The 21,236-nt window shown below is 55.8% G+C and overlaps 3 protein-coding genes and 1 long non-coding RNA gene across 6 annotated transcripts; 3 read left to right on the forward strand and 1 right to left on the reverse strand.

Moving 5' to 3' along the window:
- Positions 1 to 947: 947 nt before the first annotated feature.
- On the reverse strand, positions 948 to 6,805 carry EVX2 (even-skipped homeobox 2). Its single transcript, XM_027461728.3, has 3 exons — positions 4,485 to 6,805; positions 3,059 to 3,318; positions 948 to 2,623 (listed from the first exon to the last, which is right to left on the reverse strand). Exons 1-3 carry the CDS (start codon positions 4,906 to 4,908, stop codon positions 1,964 to 1,966), a joined length of 1,344 nt encoding a protein of 447 aa, XP_027317529.2. The 5' UTR covers positions 4,909 to 6,805; the 3' UTR covers positions 948 to 1,963.
- Positions 2,743 to 4,640, forward strand: LOC119717549 (uncharacterized). The gene is made up of 4 exons (XR_005267294.2): positions 2,743 to 2,883; positions 2,971 to 3,133; positions 4,345 to 4,410; positions 4,507 to 4,640. It is a non-coding gene; the product is annotated as an uncharacterized lncRNA (long non-coding RNA).
- Positions 6,806 to 8,432: 1,627 nt separating the features above from the next.
- HOXD13 (homeobox D13) lies at positions 8,433 to 14,911 on the forward strand. 3 transcript variants are annotated; one of them, XM_005013584.6, is made up of 2 exons: positions 8,433 to 12,451; positions 13,217 to 14,911. In XM_005013584.6, the coding sequence occupies exons 1-2, from the start codon at positions 11,536 to 11,538 to the stop codon at positions 13,465 to 13,467; spliced, it is 1,167 nt and encodes a 388-aa protein (XP_005013641.3). In that variant the 5' UTR covers positions 8,433 to 11,535; the 3' UTR covers positions 13,468 to 14,911. The 3 variants fall into 3 exon arrangements, 1 of the variants encoding a protein (XP_005013641.3); XR_011810658.1 differs by having other exon boundaries at positions 12,311 to 13,045; positions 13,217 to 13,355; XR_011810659.1 differs by having other exon boundaries at positions 12,311 to 12,771; positions 13,217 to 13,349.
- A 2,644-nt stretch (positions 14,912 to 17,555) lies between these two features.
- HOXD12 (homeobox D12) lies at positions 17,556 to 20,248 on the forward strand. Its single transcript, XM_005013547.5, has 2 exons — positions 17,556 to 19,199; positions 19,476 to 20,248. Exons 1-2 carry the CDS (start codon positions 18,638 to 18,640, stop codon positions 19,712 to 19,714), a joined length of 801 nt encoding a protein of 266 aa, XP_005013604.1. The 5' UTR covers positions 17,556 to 18,637; the 3' UTR covers positions 19,715 to 20,248.
- The last annotated feature ends 988 nt before the right edge of the window (positions 20,249 to 21,236 follow it).

Raw genomic sequence — 21,236 nt, forward strand, 5'->3', positions numbered from 1 at the left:
TATGTTAATTTTACCAACCAGCGTCCTCATCGATCATTTCATAGACATATATATATATTTTGGAAAAATGTAAACATTATTGCCAAAATCGTCGTATATACATCCAATACTTGCGCGATCATAACAAATGATTCCAACAATCGAAAAGGTTAAGCTGGTAAAAGAGTGCTACGTTTTGGTCTAGTTTCTTTAGCCTTAAATTATATATTAATAAAAAATTTAAATGTAAACTCAGTGAACAACAGCTGGTATAATCAATATTTTTACATAAGTAGTCTTGCTATTTGTTCTTTACAAAATGAGAGATTGATGGGTTAGGTATCTTCTAGCGTACTTTAAAGTTCTCTAAACCGTAAATGTACACATCTTGTCAGAAATCTGCTCCAGAAGCCTTGGGATTTTTCTTACTTAGCCCTTCCCTACCCCTGCCCAAGAAATCTGTCCCGTTTGACAAAAAAAAAAAAAAAAAAAAAAAAATCTCTACGATTTATGTTCACTGAACAAAACAGCATAGCCTTTAAAATCGTTTCCTGAAAGTTCATTATTAGAATATGAAAAAAAAAATCCAGTGTCTTAAAAATAGAAGTATTTCAGGACACTTTTTCGAAATATATAATAGACTTTTGTGTGTGAGAGAGAGAGAGCGTACGTGTGTGTGTGTGTGTTCACATTCACACAGGGCCTAAACAAGCAATAGCAAGTTAGATGAGGGCTTCAACTCTTCAGAAAAATCTCATTATGTGAAGAGTGAAGTGGCTCTGTAGGGAGCATTATGGAAATATCTGGGTTTGATTTAATGAGGCTCTTCACATTGGTAGAATATCAACTTAACAGAGAAAAGTCTACCCGGGGCGTCCAAGTTACCAAAATGAAAATTGGCAATTGAGATGATAAGAAAGTGGCTTTCTTGTGCGAAATCACTTCAGGTAACAGATATAACATTAAATAACATACATTCTATGCACCAAGAACAATGTTTTATGTACCAAGTCTCTTATCTGTCTCTTCTAATGACTTCCCTTAGCGGGTTGTTAGTACTTGACAGCAGGTCTCTGTGCGGGGAACTTTTTTCCAATTCCACATTCAAAGGAGGTCCATCAGAGAACATGATTGGCAATTTTCGTCATAATCTGCACATTATTAGCATCAAAATTGACATGGCAGTAACACTGGTGGTTTTTGATGTGCCTTTCTTCAAGTTCAAGGAAGTCCCTCCAGTAGCAGTGGTTTGGTATAGCAGGTCTCAGTTACCCAGCGGTGGCTTTTCAGAGGCAAAGGCGCGACAGAGATGTGTGAGAAATAAATCCGAGAGCCGTTTTACCGAAAGAAGAGAAACACGCTAAGAGAAAAAAATCAAATTTAGCAAAGTGTCTGTAAGGTAAATGCTTCAGGACAACATCCTACACCTAGAGAGATTCAAGTATTTCCCAGATTGCGTGGGCTATGGTAGCTGGAAAGCACGAGCTTAAAAAATGCCTCTCCCAATGCTGTCAATCTCCCACCTCCCTTCCCGTTACTGGCCCGTCGCAGCAGCCTCATTAGCTACCGCTTTCCGTGCGTAAAATACGCGAGACATTTCCCATTTATTCCAACTCAAACCGAAATAATAATAATAATAATAATAAAAAGTGGGGGAAAGAATGTAAGAAAGGAACACAAACACCTTCCCTCGGGCCGGCCCCCTCCCCCGGCGGCCCGCGGCCCCACCAGGCCGGCCGTCGGGCGGCGCGGGGCCGCTCCGCGCACCTCGGGGGCGCCTCCTCGGGGGCGCCTCCGCGGGGGCGCAGGGACGCGGAGCGCCCTCTCCGCCGGGCCCCGCTCCCCGCCGCGACGGGGCGGTCAGCGCCAGCCACGCCGGGGGGACCGGCGGCCGGGCCCGGGGCGCCCCCCGGCCCCGAGCCGCCGCCGCCGCCCTCCCGCCCCCCTACAAAACGCCCCCTGCCCCGGGCGCGGGCCGGGGTAGTTATCTGGTGAGCGGCGCCTCCTCCCGCTGGTCCGGCGAGGCGACGGCGGCCTTGCTGAGCACGGCGGCCGAGTAGGGCAGGAAGCCGCTCTCGGAGCGCTGCGCGGCCGCGGTGCACGGGAAGTCGGCGGCGGCGGCGCCCCGCGAGCCCAGCGCCGAGGCTGCCGCCGCCGCCGCCGCCGCCGTCTGGCTGCTGTGGCAGCTGAGGCAGGAGCAGGGCGCCGAGCCCCCCGGCGGCCCCGACCCCGCCGCCGCCGCCGCAGCGGCCGCCGCCGCCGCCGCCGCCGAGGCGGCCGCGCTGCTGTTGAGGCCGGCGGCGGCGGCGGCGGGCGCCTGGTAGAGGCCGGGGTGTCGGAAGCTGCAGAGCAGCTCCGGGCGCGAGTAGGGGTGCGAGAGGGCGCGGAAGGTGTCCAGCGGGCGGATGGAGGTGGCGAAGGGCGCGGCGGCGGCGCCCGAGGCGGCGGCAGCGGCGGCGGCGGCGGTGACCCCGACGTGCGGGTAGTAGTGGAGCGGGACGTGCGAGTGGAAGGGGTAGGGCAGGCTGCCCGTGGCGGCCGCGTGGGTCATCATGTAGGTGTAGAAGCTGGGGTCGGCCGGGTGGGGCCACGACATGGCCAGGCGCTGCCGCTTGTCCTTCATGCGCCGGTTCTGGAACCACACCTGGCGGGGACACAAGCACAGCGCGGCCTCAGCTCCGCTCCACAGCCCCCAGCCCCCAGCCCGCAGCCCCCAGCCCGCGGCCCGCTCCCGGCCCGCTCCCGGCCTCCCCGGCCGAGGCACCGGCGGGCACCGACGCCTCCGTCCCTCGCCCGCCCGCAGCAGCCGGCTGAGCCTGTGCCCGGGGAGGATCCCTTCGATCCGCAGCAAACGTTTTCCCTCCGAGCCCTCCCCTCCCCCTCCACGGAGGACCGTGACCTCCGGTACTGACGCGCTCGTCCCTCTGCCTCTCCCCCCCTCCCCGCCCCGGGTACCAGCTGCGTTTATTTTCTCTCCCCTCTCCTCCTTAGGAAACGCGCTAGCTCAATAAAATCCGCCGAGGAAACTAAAAATAAAGGCAAGGCAAGCGGCAAGTTTGAGGAGCGGGGCGCGCCGTACCTTGATGGTGGTCTCGGGGAGGTTGAGGGCGGCAGCCAGCTCGCAGCGCCGCGGCCGCGACACGTAGTTCTCCCGGTAAAACTCCTTCTCCAGGCGGGCGATCTGCTCGCGGGTGAAGGCGGTTCGGTACCTCCGCACCTGGTCGGCCCCCGCCGCCGAGCCGCCCAGCGCGCTGGTGCTGTGCAGGCTGCCCAGGCCGGCGGCGGGGGTGGCGGCGGCGGCGGCGGGGGCGCTGGGCGCGGGGCTGCTCTCCGCGTAGCCTGCGGGGCGAGCGCACCGTCAGAGCGGCCGGGGGCAGCCCCGGCCCGCCCGGCCTCCCCGCGAGCTGTCACCCGGACAAATTGCTGCCCTTCATAGGATCGATACGCTTGGGTCTGGGGTGGGCTTTTTCCTTGCTTCCTTCCTTTTTTTTTTTTTTCTTTTTTTAGGGGGGGTATTTTTTAGTCTTTTTTCTTTCTTTCTTTCTTTTTTTTTAATTATTATTATTTTTTGTCACAGAGCCGCCTTAGTGCGGGCAAACCGGGAGGTTCGTGTGGCTACAAAGCGGCAGCGCCCAAAGCCGCCGAGCCCCGGGAAGGATGTGCGGGGACTCGGCCGGGCTGCCGGGAACCCTGGGCTCTCCTCTCGCCTTTCGCTCTTGGAAAGGTTCGGTTTCGTTTGAGACGAACCGAGTCTGAGCAGCCCTAGCGCCAATTTCTCTCGCGCGTTCCGTCGAGGATCCCTTCCTTTCTTGGGCACATTTGGGGGAAAAGGCATGCACTGTGGCCCCTAGGAAATCCACCGCTCACCTGGCTCCCGCCCCCCCTCCCCAGTTACAGCGATAATAACAGCCATCGTCCATCACTATGCCCCGCAAAGCAGGAACGAGACAGGGCTGTTCCAGCTCCTCTGTTATAAACAGAGTAAAAGTGAACAATGCCCAATTACTCTTAAATGGACACGGGATGACACGTTGCATATAAACAGAGAAGGACAAACGCAGACAAATATGGACAGTTTCCTCGCCCTTCTACCTCTCTCTCTAATTTAATCTATGTATGTATGTATACACACACACATATACACGGCTTGAGGGACGCAGAGGGCTCCAAGAGCGCGAGAAAAAATAAGGAGAAAGGTTCCCCTAAATCCAGGTGGGTGGATGTTCGTGCCCACAGCTATTCTGGATATCTAGCTACATACCGATGAATCTGGGCACGCACACACACGCACGCACCCGCAGAGGAGCTGCCCGGGCAGTGTCCCGGCTATCGGGATAGCGCAGCAATCACAATAATATTTTACAGCCTCCAGCTCTGTCTCGGCAGAAGAGAGAGCGCCGTTTGCAGAGGCGAGCAACTTTGGCGGTGTCGGTGGGTTCGCTTGGCTTTTTAAACCCGGTTGGCAAAGCGCAGGGCTTAGATGGAGATGAGAAACGAAGAGTTACCTTTGTTACTGTTTTCCTTCAGCTGGGAGGAAGTCAGGCTGGCCGGGGAGCGGAGTGCGGAGCAGCCCACCTCCACATCACTGTTCATATCTGCCTCTTGAGCAACTTCCGAATAAAGGCTGATTTTCTTCCTGCTTTCCGACGGCGGGATTTCGGACGAGACGGCGCTTTCGCTGCTCGGGTGCTGAAGATTGAATAAAGTGTCTATTTCGAATTTGCCTTTGGCGGAGATGTCCCCTATCGCGCTGTGCAGGGAGGCGGAAGTTAGTCTCGGGCTGAGGCGACCACTGTGCTGAGAATTTTCAAGGGCCTCCAGCACCGCATTTCCAGCTGAGTCTGACAAATTCGAGAGCCTTTTGCCAGCTGTAGGGCTGTGCAGCCCTCTCTCCATCAGGATCATCTCTTTTCTTATTCTTTCCATCATCTCAGCTTTATAAAAAATGTCAAAGTTGCAGGGCTGGTCCTGTACTAATGATGAGCTGCAGCAGGGGCTAATTCACATTCAGCCCGGCAAGTGTCTCTAAATATTATTATCTCTTTTTGAGGGAGGCGTAAAAATTGTGGGATGCCAAAGCGAGGGAATGACTGGTCAAAATGACCCATACATCCTTTCTAGCCCGAAATGTCATTCATCAAAAAGTAGTGCTCGTCATTAAGGTACGAATGACGCTGTTCGAATAATCATTTATTGTAACAGGTTTATAAGCAAATAAATACAAGCTCCTGTCAGTGGATAATGAAGGCGGCTTCTGAGCAGACAAATATATCCAGGTGGAAAGAAAGAAAGACAAGAAGTGAGGAGTAAAGCTCTTGTCCTTAGCTTGATCAGATCTTGCTTGAATTGCTCTGGGGTTTGGCCTCTGGGGTGAAATTGACAGTCTGATTAATAAAATGAGCTGTGCAACATTTCCCCCTTCATTTAGGTGCATCATTATGCTCTGATTTTTGTTTTGTTGCCTTTTAGGTCCTAATGATGCAGCTTCTTTCTCATTTGTCCTCGGACAGAACTACATGCTAAATATTAGATAACGCTTTTCTTTATTATTATCTCTACGGCGGATTTTAGATCGCAACGCGAGGAAACGTTGGGAGAGGAGCGACGGACCGAGAATCCCCTGCCGCTGACATCTATTTACTCTTCCCTCCCATTTTTCCGACTACATTAGTACTTTTATTTAGGAATTACTCCAGCACCCCCGTGCATCCCTCACACTCGCGAACCCTACACTGAGACTTTATAAGCCCGCTGCTGCCGGCACACGCCGGTTCAAGCGGACCTACAGCAGTCGCCTGGAAATTGAAATAGGAATTAGAATTCCTGGTTTCTAATATCTTTCATTCGTTGCGACCTTAAACACGATCTCATTTCTACTTTCTGAAATCCCGTTTCTCTACGAAGCTAGCCTGCGATTTTTCTCCCCTTCTGGGACAATGCTCTCTCTCTCTCGTACGCTCTTCTAGCGGGGAGAAGAACCGAAGGGCATTAAATGCGTCCGTGATTTAAAACACCCCGCCGTCGTGCCATCTCATCCTGGCGGCAGGTTTCTCTCTCCATCCCTTTCCTTCTTCCCTCCCCACCGCCAATAAAGTCTCCCCACTTAAAAGTATTATTATCAGAAGTGATAGAAAAAGGCGATACGCGGCTTTATTGTCTGCAGGCATGGAAGCAGCCGGGATATCACCTCCAACCCCCTGTCTCCAAAGTTACCTGTGGCTCGGTTAGCTCATCCCTCCGCTCTTTTCCGGGTGATGTGGAGTGCAGCGTCTGGGCGCTGCAGGGGACACGGGCTACCACGCTCGGCAGACGTGACAGTCGGAAAGTCTCCCTTCAGTGATAACTTTGCTAGTAATAATGACGCTGATGGCAACCATTTAAACGAAGATAAATCCTTTGTCGTTAGCATCTCTGGAGTGCTCTTCAGTAGCTGCCCAGCCTTTATTCTCGCCGTGATTTTTTTTCACCCACATCATCTAGTATTTAGACCCTGAGAACCCGAGAGTTTTGATCGCCCGGAGAAACACCCCAACGTTTCCTGTGATTAAAAGCGGGGTCGATTTTTTTTTCGAGGAGAGCTGTTCCCGCTAATGTTAGTCACACACATCTCCTAAGTTCTTGTGCTCTTGCGCATGATTCATAGCTCGAAAATGGGATACTTGTCAGATTTTTTTTTTTTAATAACGTGTTAAAGTCTCCCTAAACATTCCACGAAATATTTAGGAAACATTCTAGGCGTTGTTTGCAAAATCCAGCCTTCCATTAATGAGCGTTTTATGTCAGCCCTTTGAAATGTGAATTTAGACTGCAGTGTGGTGTCCTGCGTTTTACAGCTCCAAAACCAGACAAAAGTAAATATCAACTTTTCCTTGCCCGCGGGCGCGGCGGCGGTGCGGGCCGGGGCGGCGGGGCACCGGGCAGCCCCCGCACAGGGCACCGGGACCCCGACACTGCGCTGCCGGCCCTGCCGGCGGGCACGGGGGTGTCCCCGCGGCTACCCCCCGCCCCGGCTGCCATCCACCGCGGTCACACAGCACCGGTGTCGGGGAGCCGCGAACCGGGGCGGGCGGAGCCGCCGGTACCGGGGTGCCGGAGCCCCCGCTCCCCCCGCAGCTGCCCGAGGCCCCGGCGGCCCGGCCGCGCCGGCGGAGCGGAAGCCTGCGGCGGGGTTTATTGCTGTCGTTTGGCGCCCTCGTCTGTTTTCTTAAACGCTGTAGCAGGGCGAGCATCTTCCCCCGGCCTCTCGGAAGGCGCAGCCACATCCCCGGCGCGGTGGCGGGGGCGCGCAGCCCAGTGAGGCACGACCCGGGGCTCCGGGGGGTCACCGCGGCATGGGGGGGGGGACGGGACACGCCTTTAGTGCTATGCTGCTTGGGGGCAGGCTGTCTGAAAGGTCCCGGTGTGAGAAGAGCAGGCTACACGCAAGTGCGGCTGTGAGTGATCTTTATTAGTGTTGGTTTGTGTTTTGCACCTTTTAAATAATTCTGATTCCTTAGTTTACGTACGAAGTATCTCAAGTCGTAGCTGCATTCCTATGCAAGGGAAATAGCATGCCATAAAGGACCTTAATAATCTTCCACTAAGATGTTGGGCAAGAAAAACGTTCCCCCGTGCAGTTAATCAGTTAAACCTTCAAGCCACTAATAAACTAGTCATCCGATATTTATATTCCCAGCATACCAGATGTATTTACTGAATCAATGTTTATCAGTGTTTTTCTTGTTTGGTTTTGTTTGTGGATATTTTTTTTCCCCAAACAATGGCACAACCGAAAAATCTTTCGTCGTATGTCTATAGTCCGTCAAAACCAGCCGCTCAGCCTAGAGGACCTCCGGCATCACAGTGACATTAGTGGGCAAACGGGGAGGAAGTTACAGAGACTGCCGAAATATGCAAAGTTTTTTTAGACGCTGTTTACTCAGTTGTTCTTATAAGTTTAAAGAGCTGCGCAGGCCTATGGCCAAACTTCTTTTTCTTTTTACCTTGAAAGTTATTCCTCGAGGCATCAAAGAATATTTTCAGTCCTCTTTTATTAAACTTTAGCCGGAAAAAAAAATCACAACTTAATTGAAACGCAGTTCGTATTAAGGCAACCGAACAGCATCTCGGTCAGTTTTTAGCCAGTCACAGGGTGCTCGGGAAGCTGGACAGGGCAAGCTGCTGCCTCCTGCTCGGCGGGGCGGGCTGCCAGCCGGGCCCCGGGGCTGCGCGCAGCTCCGCCGGGACATCCGCCGCGGCCGCGCAGCGCCTCCGGGGCCAGCCCCGCGGGATGCCCGGGGAGCGGGTGCCGGGCTCGCGGGTTAATGGGGACGGCGGGGATGTGGCCGCTCTGGGCTTTTTAGGGCTGGGGGGTCCGAGCAGTCGGCGGCGCTGGGGCTGCCCCGGGGGCCCGGCGGAGCGGAGCGCCCCGCGCAGCGCCCGCGGCGGGCGGCGGCAGGGGCAGCGGCGCCACCTGGCGGCGCTGCGCGGCGCTGCGCGGAGCTGCGCGGTAGCGCTGCCTGAGCCCGGCTCCGCCGGAGGCCGCCGAGCCCCGCCGCTCCGAGCGGGCGGTGTCGGGGGGCTCGGCCGGGGGCCCCACTGCCCTCCCCTGTCCCTCGGGGAGACGGCGGAGGAGGAGGAGGAGACCCCAGCGCGTCCCCGAGTGGCACGGCCCCTGGGCTGCGACACTCCGGCTCTGTGGGGTTAATGGTTGCGGGATGTCCGCTACGGCCGGCCCTGCGAGAGCACAGATTTTAATTTAAACGCTAAAGTGTTACTGCGGTCGGAAAGACACTCGGCTGGTGGTTCCCTTCAGCCGCAGCTGCGGCGGGTCGAGGAGCTCGTCCCAGGCCGGGGTCCCCCCGGTGCTGCCTCCGAGCACAGGGGGGAATCGGAGGGCGGCCAGCGCCGGTCGTGACCCCAAGGCTCAAGTTCAGCACCCGCCGGTGCTCAGGGGGTCCCAAGACAACTTTTTAACCCTCGGAATGGACTTTTTAAAAGCAGAAATAAATAAAGAGATGGGACGATGTGGCACGGATTTGGAGGGAAAAAATAGTTTGACAATTTTCCCCCTGATTGCTGTTAAATCTTTTATTTATCGCAACTGGCGCTTAATTATTATTACTTTTTTTTTTTTTTAATACTAGGAAAAAATAAACGATCGCCTCTATAGCCATTAAAAGTCCACCCAGGTTAAAAGATAACAACGGAAAGCCGTGGGTATGGGGGAAAGGTTGTCGAAAATATACATGGATAGTTTTCTCTTCGTTTGCATCCTCCGTTTCCCTGGACAGCTATGCGTAAATGTATGAATGTACATTGTTCTGCAGCAAACGTGCGCAAGAGAAGTGACTTCTAAAGTTACAGTTACCAACGGCAAATCCTAGTAAGGAAGGTGATAAAAAATGAGTCTTTTTTTTTTTTTTTTCCTGGGAAACAATAGGGGAAGAACAGACAACAAATACTCAAATTCAGTGCTAAAAGCTTGCGTGGATTCATAACCCTGTTAGATCCTAGCAAATGTATTAGAGGAAATGATATAATTTCAGGGGGGAAAAAATCGTGTTTTTCTTTCGGGAGGAGAGCACAGCGCTTTCTGTAGGGATGCTGCCCAGCTCGGGTGTTACGCAGTTTCCTGTGCAGCGTGTGAGTGGAACTGGGCACCCGCGGAGCCCCCGGGAGGCAGAGGGAGGCCGTCCCGCAGCGAGGCCGGGGGAAGTCCGGCCTCCACGGGCAGCCCGGGCCGAGGCCGCCGCACGGCCCCCGGGATGCGGGGCGCGCCCTGCCCCGCGGACACGGTGGATGCTCTCAAGGCTCCGACCTCGGCTGCCGGGCTCGTTATTTTTGTTGTGCGTAGGGCAGTGCTGTTTTCTACACCCCGCACAAAAAGGCTCATTACTGACTTCTTGGTCATAAACCCGCCCAAAGGCCCCGCTCCTCCGGCCACCGAGGGGGTCTCGCTGGAGCAGGGGGCTTGGCGGGGCTGCCGTCCTCCCCGGGCGTCCGTGCGGCGGCACCGGGATTTGCTTTGATGTCAGAGAGCTCAAAACCAAACATTGGGCTTTATGAGTTATTTTCTTTCGGCGGCCTGATGAAAAATGTGAAGGGAGAGAAAAGTTCGTCGCACGAGGAAACACAACGGGAGATGGGAATGCAACTGGAAAGATGTCCAGAGAAACAAAGTCCATCGTTCCTGGGGACTTCACTGTCTTAGCAGTGGTTTCACTAGAAAGCTGTGTGCAGGGACATAAAAGGATGAGAAACTTGTGCCTCCACAAACTTTCCTCCTAATTACGTGGGGCTTGGTGTCCTGAGAGTGAATGCTGCCTCGGCGTAAATCTGAGCGAGACATGTAATCACGCCTGGCTCGCTTCTTCGCCTTCTTGGCTGATTACGAAAGATTAACAGCAATTACAAGTGGGTAGAGCTAGTGAACGTGAACTTGTGCTTGCCATCCGGTTATTGCTGTGACTGCCGGCCCCTCTCATTCCTCACCCCGCTCCCAAAAGCTGCCGGGGGTCACTGCAGCGGCCACAAAGCTCCACCAAGCCCGGGCCTGGAGGCTGCCGCCGCTCGGCCCCACCGCAGGCAGGCTGCGGAGGTCGGGCCCGGGGCGGCCTCGGTGCCGGCAACGAGCGGCGGCTCTGCGGCGGCTCCCCCTCGCCTCTGACGGGTCTGAGCCACCGTCAGGCCAGCGAGCACGGGCCCGGCTGCCTCCTTTTCGGAGTCTCGTAGTTCCTGTGCCCGGGAGGGAGCGCGTTAAGAGCCCGCAGAGCGGCGGGACGTGGCCCACGGGGGCCGGGGCTCGTCTTCGCAGCGCGCTCCCTTTCCGGCTTCTTGCGCTCCTGCGGCTTCCATCCCGACTCAGCGGGACAGCGGCGAGACACGGCAGGAGGATTTGCCCCAGTGTCGGAAAGTCACCCCCGAGCAGCCGTCAGCGCTAGGGCCCGCTGTCCTGACCAGGCGGCCTCCCCGCCACACGGGTGGCGCTGCGAGGAGACGGGCAGCCACGGCTAAGGAGCGCCAGGCTCCGCGCCCCGCGGCTCTGCCGGCTGGCAGCAAAGGGACGAGGGGTGAGGGGTCGGGGGGAGGGTCTGCCACGGGCGAGAGCTCGGTGGGGCAGGCGGGTAGGACCCTACAACAAAGCCGGGAAGGAGAGGGAGAAGAAGGGAGGACCGGAGGATGGGCAGCAGAGGCCCTGGCGGCTTCTCCCCACACCTCGGCCGCAACAATGGGCTCGGGAACGTCTCGCTGTGCCGCGGGGAGGGGACGCCGGGGGTCGCCGGGCTGCGGGCAACCGGGGAGGGGAGAACCCCGAGGCGCGCGGCTTGGAAAGGGCCAGCAGAGGATCGAGGGTCCACCGCTGGCCCTTTTGAAGCGGCGGGGAGGCGGGCGGGGGGATGAAAGCGGCGGGGGCGAGGCCGGCGCGGAGGGGCATCGCCGCCGCCGCCCGCCCGGCCGGGCCCCTCCCCAGCGCCGGGGCCGCGGCGGGGCGGGAGCGCGGCGTCGGGGGGGCGCCGTCGGTGCGGGCCGGGGGCTGCGCGGCGAAAGGGGCAGTGCGGGCGGCGGGCCGGTCACATGCTCCGCCGGCAGCCTATGAGCAGCCCCCCGGGCTGCGGCAAACTAATCTGGAGCCGGCCGCCCCCACCCCCGGCCCCCCCCCCCAACGTGGACTTCGTTTTTATAAACGTACCGCCAGGATCCAACCTGTTGGAGGCAAATAACAATTTGCACCATGCCCGGCCGGGGACCGCGCCGCCGCCCGCGATGTGCAAGGCCATGAGCAAGGCAGCGAGCTGGGAGATGGACGGACTGCGCGGCGACACCAGCGGCGGCGGCGGCGGGGGAGGCGGCGGCGGTGGCGGAGGCGGCGGCGGCGGCGCCCCCGGGCAGTGCCGTAATTTTCTCTCCTCGCCCGTTTTCGGGGCGGCGCACACGGGCCGCGCGGCCGCCGCTGCCGCCGCCGCCGCCGCCGCCTCGGGGTTCGCTTACGGCGGCGGAGGGGAGCGGCCGGGGGCGGCGGCGCGGGCAGACCCCCCGGCCAAGGACTGCCCGGGCTCCGGCGCGCCGCCCGCCGCCCCCGCGCTCGGCTATGGGTATCACTTTGGCAATGGATACTATAGCTGCAGGATGTCCCACGGGGTTGGGATCCAGCAGAACGCCCTGAAGTCTCCCCCCCATGCCTCCATTGGCGGCTTTCCCGTGGAAAAGTACATGGACGTCTCCAGTCTGACCAGCACGAGTGTCCCCGCCAATGAAGTCTCCTCCAGGGCGAAGGAAGTGTCCTTCTACCAGGGCTATACAACCCCCTACCAGCACGTTCCTGGGTACATAGACATGGTCTCAACGTTTGGCTCTGGGGAACCGAGACACGAAACATACATATCAATGGAGGGCTATCAGTCCTGGACTCTGGCTAATGGCTGGAATAGTCAGGTTTACTGTGCCAAAGATCAGACACAGAGCTCACACTTTTGGAAATCGTCCTTTCCAGGTACGAGAGGGAGAGAACCGGGCTGAGCCGAACCCCCCCGCACTCCTCCGCCCGCCCGTCCCCTCCCCCCCACAGGGCTGAGGAGCGGCCTGGCGAGCTGGACACGCCGCACAGCCACGCACAGAGCGGAGAGAGAGAGGGGGGACGGCGGATTTCTTCCTTGCCCCCCACCCGCCCCGAGGAAAGCTCCCCCCGTGCTTTCCGCCCCGCGGGACAGACCCGGCGCCCCCCGGCCACTTAGCAGCAGGGCCCCGCGTCCCCGTCCCGCGGGCGCCGGGCGACCTCGGGCTCCTTCTTCTGCTTCTCCTAACGGGGCCTCGGTTTGTATTTACGTTTGCAGTTTGCAGGACGATGATGGCTTGAAGGCTTGCGCTTCTCCGCTTCTCCGGCTGGCGATTGACCCGGCCCCAGAGCACTTAAGAGACTGCGAGTAGCGAGGGCACGCAGGCACAAACCACATGCAAACAAACCCACACCAAAGGGATGTCTGTGCACTGCCAGGACCGACCTGCTCTCAGCCCCCGAGCCAGTGCCCCCGCCGTCCTGCATGCTCGCTAGCGATGCATGCCTGAAAAGTGATGACAGTCCATCAAGGTTTCGGTGCTTTACTAACGCGCAAATAATGTGGCCGTGTAAATAATAATAAACTGTAAACAGCCTGGCATTATTTATTTGCCCGTGAAAACCAGTGCCCAACAAGTATCAGTTAAGCTTTAAACGCCTGTAATAAAATTCTAATTTTTCACATAATGTCTTTTACAATAGGGGACGTTGCACTAAACCAGCCAGATATGTGTGTCTACCGGCGTGGGAGAAAGAAGCGAGTGCCGTACACAAAACTCCAGCTTAAAGAACTCGAGAATGAATATGCCATTAACAAGTTCATTAACAAGGACAAGAGGCGAAGGATATCCGCAGCCACAAACCTGTCTGAGAGACAAGTTACCATTTGGTTTCAGAACAGGAGGGTGAAGGATAAGAAAATAGTCTCCAAACTGAAAGACAACGTTTCTTGATCTATTAGTTGCGGACAATGATGGATATATAAACTCAATTTACGACCAGCTAAAGACTTTTGGAAAGACTTGAAAACATATTTAATTTTTTTTTCTCCTTCCAGCGGTGGCGAAGTTTTGTGAATTGTTTTCCATTTCCATGAACGTCAGCGTCTTTCTCTTGGTCGAAGGGAGCGCTGACAAACCTTGACTTTATAGTTCTGTTTCTTCTTTTTAAAAAAAATAATAATATTATTATTATTAATTATATTTTCTGTTCTTCCCTCTAGGCCAGTATAAACGAATTTAAATACGTTGAACGGTTACAGTTATAACTTTCTTAAATGCTTAACTCTTGGGGGATGGGGGGTTGTCTGTAATTTTTGTCTCTGAACAACAGCCAGTGCCAAAAAGTGTCAGTTTTGATTTGCTACCGTAAACTTCAAAACGTGCCGAGGGACAAAAATATCCGTCGGAGAGCACGAGAAAGCCGCAGCGGGACCCGTGCAGCGCCGAGCTGCTTCCAGCCCCCGCGGAGCACGCCGGCAGCCGGAGGGAGCTGTGCACCGCGCGGAGCGGTAACGTGCGCGGTCGGGTTTCGAGGGGCTTTTTCGGGGGAGAACCCGCTGGGAGCTCCTCGGGGGCACCGGGCTGAGGCCCATCTCCCTCCCCAGGCGCGCAGGTTTTTAGGGCTGCGCTTTCGTTTTTCAGCCGGAGGCTTCGGCACTCCGCGGCCGCGCAGTTGGAGGCTCTCCGCGGGGCTCCGCGGCCGCGGAGTGGAGCGCCTCCGGGGGGTCCGGCACGGCTCGGCTCGGCCCGGGAGAAGCTGGTTCCGAGAGGTGTGCGTAAATCTGCGCGGCTGCCCCGAAAAGCGCCCGGCCTGCTCTCTCCTGTGTGTCCAGAAAAGCACGGGGCTCTTCGCCTTCCTCCCACCACGGCTCTTAAAAAAACCTCCTGGTCGGAGAAGTGAAGCTCGACTGCTAACTTTTAATTTGCAAAACTAAACGGGTGTTAATGACAGAAGCAATAAATGATTAGTTTCAAAAGATGCCATAATTTATATGGGCCGAAAGGCTAGGACTTTGCTGAGTTTGTGTTATTTTAAACCTAGTGTGCATGTTATGATATACACAGGGTGGGCAGACACGCTAGCCAACTACTAGGAGAGAGAAGCGGTACCTCTCTGTTAATGTGCCTCGTTTAATTATTAAAATGTGTGTGTTCCGAACTAGTATTATTTATTATAATATCCTATTGCTCTAAACACTTTGATTACCAGTGTATGTGGGTAAGACATACAGTAAGACTGTTTCTCCATAAACCATTTTTATTTCCCTTCTTGTCTTTAAGTCTGCTTTTACTTTGTGTTGGAAATATGGGCTGAACTTCCCAGCTGTTAATGATGTTGCCAAACTGTTCCTGAACCGCCTTTAATAAAACGATTTCTTTTCGATATATATAAAAAGAGGACGAAATTCGCCTTCTTTTCGCAGCAGGGCTTTTCGCGAGCTCCAGGCTTGCGTGGGATCTACTTAGGGCCCTTCGGAGAGGAGAGGAGGAAAGGATGAGGGTCTCATTGAAAGAGGGAAAGGCGTTCCGAGTGGGCCTTTTCGCCGGGAAAAAAAATTTTGAGGAAGGAATGCTGCTGGCGAGAAGTACGCGGGGCAGGAGCCGGGGGGCAGCTTCTCCCCTGCCTCTCTCCTCTCCCCCCTCGGCCTGGCTCTGCCTGTCCTGTGCGGGGATCGCCGCTGCCCGGCGCCTTTCCTGTGCCCCCCGGGGCCGGATCCGGCCCTCGCCGTGCTCCCGGCGGAGCTCCACGGCCGCTGCTCTCCGGCCGCTCGGCAGCCGGCTGCATCCACCGGGGAGCTATCTTCCGCCGCCTCCGCCCTCTTCCTTCCCCCTTCTCTTCCGCTCGCACATTCTCGGCTTTGAGGGGTTTCTTTTCCCCGACCGGACCCGGAGGATTTCCCACTCGGTTCTTTCACAAGCGGTGCTTTCTGTGCGATGCCGGGAAGCCGGGACCGGGGCCGCGTCGCGCCGGTGCCTGAGAGCCCGCTGTGATGGTGCAGTCTTGTTTTCTCCGCAGGAGAAAGATTCCCTAAATTCTTATTTTCCTCCCTCCCGGCACCTCCCGGCACCTCCCCCAGCACACATACTTCGGCCCCATTAATCCCGAGGAGTTTTCACCCGCCGACTTTCCCGGCTGGGCCCCGCCGGTGCCTCCCTTCCCTCCCCGGCCGCTGCCCGGCCTCCCAGCAGGCGCAGCCGTGCCACGTCCGAGACCCCCTTCCCAGGGCAGGAGGAAACCCGGGCGGGCTGGCAAATCGCTACCAGATGGAGAGGAGCCGCCTGCTCCTCTTGGAACAACGTGCGGAAACACTGAGAAAGAGGCCGGGAGGACGGCGAGGCCAGCGCCGCTCGTCGAGCTGCCGGGGCGGCGGGGGTCGGTTCCCGGGGCTGCCTCCCCCTCCCCCAGCTGGGGCTGCGAGGAGGGGACGAGGCGGTTCGGCTGCGGGGCAGAGCGCCTGGCTTCGGCAGGCACCTCGAGAAAGTCGGCTGCAGATGCGCGGTGGCACGCTGATGATGCACTGCGGGGCGGCCGGGGCTGCCATTGAGCCGCGGCGCTGTCAGGCAGCGAGATTTCCGAGCCATGTTTGAGGCAATCCTGCCATCTCCTGGACAACCCCTGGCATAGGCGGGGGAGCCCCCGGCTGGCCGAGGCAGCCGTGATTGCGAGTGATGGATGGGAACGGGAGGCTGCGCGGTCACACGCAGAGCAGCCCGCATCTTTCCGCCGGGGGACTGCGCCAGCGAGATTACGGTGTGGTCAGCTCACAGGCCGATCCCATTGCCTATTAAAAAAAAAAAAAAAAAAAAGGAGCGGAAAGAAGCGTGTGAAAGCAGAGCTCCGGGTCGCTCTGTTCCTCAGCAGTGATATTTCCTGTACAGACACAGACAGGGGGACACCCGCTGCATTAAAACGCCGCCCTCCAAACCAGAAGCCGGCTGTGTCTGGAAAAAAAAAAAAAAAAAAAAATCGCAAAAGTCCATCCGAGGCTATCTGCATCGCGGCGGCAGCAAATCTCCCGTGAAACAAGATGTTTTTGTCAGGTCTTTTTCCTACAGACTTAAACGTAAACATGGCTTTCCTCAGCTGTGTCTCCAGCTACTCGAGATTTTGCTTTTCATATTTCTCGCAGCATTAATTAGCAATTACAGATGAGCATTAATTGAAAGCTCTGTTTTCTCTAACCTCATAAAAGTTAGTTTAAAGTGTCACCTTTCTTTCCGGTAACTGGGAACTCACATCCATTCCTCGTGTTTATTGCGGGCAAAAATACAGTCTTTGAACACAAAATGTTCCTTCTGTCTTCCGAGGCATAATTCAAACAATAAAAATTAAAGGCAGTGGTCAGTAATATCCTCCAGCGATGCTTGTGTGGTCCTGTGTGGCCTAGAGGAGGGCAATCATTTAAAGATTTCTTTCAGGGCAATGAAATTACCGCAGAATTTACCCCAATTTCCCATTAAACAAAGAGATGAATTTGATTAGGAAAATGTCAAGCGGAGCAGCGTCTCTGATCTCGGCGTAGAAATAAAACCGAGATTAAAACTATGATTAACAGGACAATAACGGGGAAAATTAACCCTACCTGTTAACTAGGTTCGAGTTTTTAAGCGAGGTAATGAAAGTGACGAAGGCCGGGCACCGGGGGTCTGCTCGCTCGGACTGGGGATGCATTCGGAGAGGAGGCCGAGGCCAGCACTGCCCGGCCGGGCCTCCAAGGCCTCCCGCGGGTCCCGAGCGCCTCGACCGGGCTCTGGCCGGCCGCTTCTGCCGGAGGCGTCCCCGGCTTCTGCGGGGAACGACGCGGCGCGGGGGGAGCGCACAGCTCCTCGGCTTGTCGCCGGGGTAGGGAACTGCCTGCCCCCCGCACGGCTCGGAAAGGACAAGAACTACCTCCCGGGAGGATGCTTTCAGACACTGTTTTGTTTGTACTTCGGAGCTAGGAGAAAAATAAGGGGGATAACGGTATAGTGGGCTCTTGTCTAAGCTCTCAGAAATGTGATATATTATGTTATATATACCCCCCCCCCCCCCCAACGGCTGACCGTAAAGAGCAATTTTCTTCTTGGGGGAGAAAAAATCATGAGATGCGACTTAGGAGATGGCAGCGAGGTACTGAGCTGAGGCTGTCTCTCCTTTGCCCACCGCAGCACTCACGTCCCCTCCGCTGCAGAGTAGAGCGGGTGTTTTCTTCCTTGCAGCCTTTAGATTTTATTTATTTATTTATAGCCTCGGCGTTCTGCTCTAGTAATTCCGTGTCGCTGATATTGTTATTCTTGTTTGTTTAAAAAATTAAACGAGCCCCGGTTTTAGAAGCGTTGCTTGAAAACTCGTCTAGCTTTGGAGTGAGTATTAAATGTAGAAGAGGTAAAAAGGGCAGACGCGCTAGGAAAACCTCCGAGACCACTAGTCATTAGTGCACCAGAATGACAATCCCGGTAATATCCGATCAATTAAGATGTTAATTGCAAGCATATGCAGATGCATATCATGTTGCCGGCAGTTAAAACAAACGCGGATATAAAAGGGATAAACTACGCGCTCCGCGCACAAGGTGTACTCGGGGGCACAGGCACTTGCATGTGCCCGGGACTGCCGCAGCTCCTTGCCCCCGACGGAAGGAGCCGCGGCTCGCTGCTCGCAGCCCGCCGGCTGCCCGGTTACCGGGCATCCCCGCCCCGGTCCCCGGCGCTCCGCGGCTCTCGCACGGCGGCTGTGGCCGGTGCGCGGGGCTGCGCGGCTCGGGGCCGCGCCCGGAGCCCCCGGGTCTCCGCTGCGCCTTGGCAAATGTTTGGTTCCCCCTCATCTTTCCGCTAGCGCTGCAGCTTTGCCAGCCGGTCCCAGGCACTTTTATAGAAGCGGAGAGCATGTTTTCCCCTCCCCCTTGCAAGTCCGGTATTTTCATATTTCGAGTGTTATCATAAGACTTTTTAAAAGGGGGGGAAAAAGGGGGAAAAAAAAAAAGAGGGGGGGACGCCGTGGCTCGGTGGCTGGAGGCGGTGCTGAAATTACCGGCTTTGAAGAACCTGTCTGCAAAGTTTCGTCCAATCGTTTCAGGCTTTCCGCTTATTCCCTGTTGTAACTAAATACTGCTGTAAGAACAGCTGAAGTCCTTTGTTGGAAATGTGTGATCGCAGTCTCTACAGATCTGGCTACGTTGGTTCTCTCTTGAATTTGCAATCTCCAGATTCCTTTTATTTTCCTAATTTGCGGGCTAATGGCAGTCAATTGGCGGCTCTGCCCACCATTTCCTACCCCAGAAGCTCGATCCCGTGGACTTGCTCAAGTTCGTGCGCAGCCCAGCCGCAGAGCCACGCGTTCAGCGGCGCGGCGCAGCCTTACCTCCCCGGCTCTGTTCCAATCAACATCAACTCCAACAGCAACAAAGAGTGCCTGGAAGAAAACAATAAATATTACGCCCATGATGCGACCTCCAAACAAGAGGAAAGATGCAGGCAGAGGCAATCTTTCGCAAATGACCCAACTATTACTCACGCAGCCAACTTAAAGCCCGTAAAGTATGACCACTCGAGCCTGCAGAGAAGTTTGCATGGCTCGGCTACTCTTTTTGAAGTGAACTCCTGCACTTCCAGCCTAAAGGAGGACATCAAGAATTCGGTCAACTTGAACCTGACAGTTCAGCCCGCAGCAGTCCAGTCATGCCTCCGACCTTCAGTGCAGGATGGTATGCCTTAAATATCTCGCTTTAGTTAGAGGCGACCTAGCGATACGTGCTTTCTAAGAGATGCCTGTAATTGTTTTGTAACCCCCCCCCCCCCCCCCGTAATCCATTCGGAATGGTAATCGCTTAATCTGACTCGGAGCTAGATAGGAATTGTGCTGTCAGATGTGCTTTGCCAGATTTTACCGACCTAGTTTTGCCCTGTCATCTTGCCGCTTTTTGCATATTCTCTTTAATACACAGACATGATCCACTAAATTATCGACGTGTTTGTTGTAGGTTTGCCTTGGTGCCCCACCCAGGGGAGATCAAGAAAGAAACGGAAACCTTACACAAAACAACAAATTGCTGAATTGGAAAACGAGTTTCTCCTCAATGAGTTTATTAACCGACAGAAGAGGAAAGAACTATCAAACAGACTGAATTTAAGCGATCAGCAAGTTAAAATTTGGTTTCAGAACCGACGAATGAAAAAGAAAAGAGTAGTAATGCGTGAGCAGGCGCTTTCTATGTACTAGACCAGAGTCCGCCCGGTCCTGCATGAACTTATGCCTGGAGTGTTCACCCCTAGAGTAGAGTATATTCGCGGCTGAAATGCGGAAAGTGTGATTTTGGTTTTGTGTTTGTTTGACTTTTTTTTTTTTTTTTTTTTTTACCATTTAAACCAAAATCTCCAAGCGCGTAGGATCCCTGTGTAAATTGGCAAATGCTGAGTTCTTAGCCAAAATGAAGAAAACAAGCCAGCCCAGCACGGAAACCTGTATTATCAGCTTTTACCTTTCTTTCTCCTTTTATATAGATTTTCTCCTGCTTCTTACCCTCCCTTTCCCTGGAGAATGAGCGGTGCTAAACTAAAATCGATGTCGTTTAACTGTATGTAAACACCATTTTGCAGAAAAAAAAAAAAATAAAATAAAGGAATAATGCCTAGTAAAGACGTCAGCTATGTAAATCCTGGCTGGTCCCTTCATGTGTTCCCTGCTTCTGAAGGCGAGCATGCGGCGCTTGCTTGTTTTGTGGTTTGGAATAACCTGTTCGAGCACAGATCGGAGAAAGTGGTTACCAAATAAACCTTTTAATATACATATATAAGGAGAGATATTCCTTCTTCGCCCCCCCGCCCAGCCGCAGACGGAGGGCACGTGATGCCCGCGCAAGGCCTGCGCGGAATTTGCGCGCCCGCTCCGCGGCTGCGGGACTGGCCCCGCGCCCCGCTCCGCCGCCGCCCGCCCCGACGGCTCGGCCCCGACGGGGGCCGGCGGCACGGCCGGAGCGGGGCCCCCGTTGCCCGCCGGGGGGTCGCCGCTCCCCGCCGGGGCCGGGCGCGGGGCCGCCGCCGCCCCCTTCCCGCAGCCGCCCGGCCCCGGGGGAGCCTGGCCGCGGTCCGCAGCCGCAGCGGCCTTCGCCGGTGGCCGCCCCAGGTGGCCGGGCCGGGCCCTGCCCTTCCAGCGCCGCTGACTTTGGCCTTGTCCAGGCGCGGCCCCGGGCAAACGGGAGGGGGGGAGCGGGCGGTGCCGATGCCGCTGCGGGCCGGGGTCAGGGCTGGGGCCGGGCAGGACTCCCTCCCACCCCAGGGTGCTGCAGGAGAAGGAGAAGGGCGAGCCCGGAGGTTTCTGTGGGTTTGATTATTTTTCTGAGTCTGTCCCCATGGCCATTTCCGCAGAGGTTTTTATGAGGGAAATGGGGAACGCTTTCGCTTTTTTTTTTTTTCTTGTGTGTGTCCAGTTATAAACCTCAGAGGAGAAACCCAACCAGAGGGGCTGGGAGCATTGCCCAAGCCGTCTGATTATTGTTTTAGGACGGGAATGAAATCGATTTTCCCCGCATCTTGCTGACAGGCTTTCGGTGCCTGCAGCCTGCAGCCTCTCCAGCACCACAGCACTGGGGCTGGCCGGAGCTGCCGAGCCAGGGGAAATGCAAGATACTGCCCCGATCTGACATTTAAGAAAAGACAAAAAAAAATCTCAGGGAATTTTAGCTCCAGATCAAACCATCTTTTGGCCGCAATTTCCACGTAAATCTGTTTCTAATGAAGAGGCG

The sequence above is a fragment of the Anas platyrhynchos genome, chromosome 7 (assembly GCF_047663525.1).
Source record: "Anas platyrhynchos isolate ZD024472 breed Pekin duck chromosome 7, IASCAAS_PekinDuck_T2T, whole genome shotgun sequence".
In the NCBI taxonomy this organism is placed as follows: Eukaryota; Metazoa; Chordata; class Aves; order Anseriformes; family Anatidae; genus Anas; species Anas platyrhynchos.

What these genes read in the sequence shown, in the direction of transcription:
- EVX2 (XM_027461728.3), bottom strand. Translation starts at nt 4,908, where the DNA reads ATGATGGAAAGAATAAGAAAAGAGATGATCCTGATGGAGAGAGGGCTG. An exon ending in GAAGGAAAACAGTAACAAAG is followed by an intron (nt 3,319 to 4,484) that starts GTAACTCTTCGT and finishes CTCGCCCCGCAG; the next exon opens with GCTACGCGGAGAGCAGCCCC. An exon ending in TCCCCGAGACCACCATCAAG is followed by an intron (nt 2,624 to 3,058) that starts GTACGGCGCGCC and finishes TGTCCCCGCCAG; the next exon opens with GTGTGGTTCCAGAACCGGCG.
- HOXD13 (XM_005013584.6), top strand. Translation starts at nt 11,536, where the DNA reads ATGCTCCGCCGGCAGCCTATGAGCAGCCCCCCGGGCTGCGGCAAACTA. An exon ending in TTGGAAATCGTCCTTTCCAG is followed by an intron (nt 12,452 to 13,216) that starts GTACGAGAGGGA and finishes CTTTTACAATAG; the next exon opens with GGGACGTTGCACTAAACCAG.
- HOXD12 (XM_005013547.5), top strand. Translation starts at nt 18,638, where the DNA reads ATGTGTGATCGCAGTCTCTACAGATCTGGCTACGTTGGTTCTCTCTTG. An exon ending in CCGACCTTCAGTGCAGGATG is followed by an intron (nt 19,200 to 19,475) that starts GTATGCCTTAAA and finishes TGTTTGTTGTAG; the next exon opens with GTTTGCCTTGGTGCCCCACC.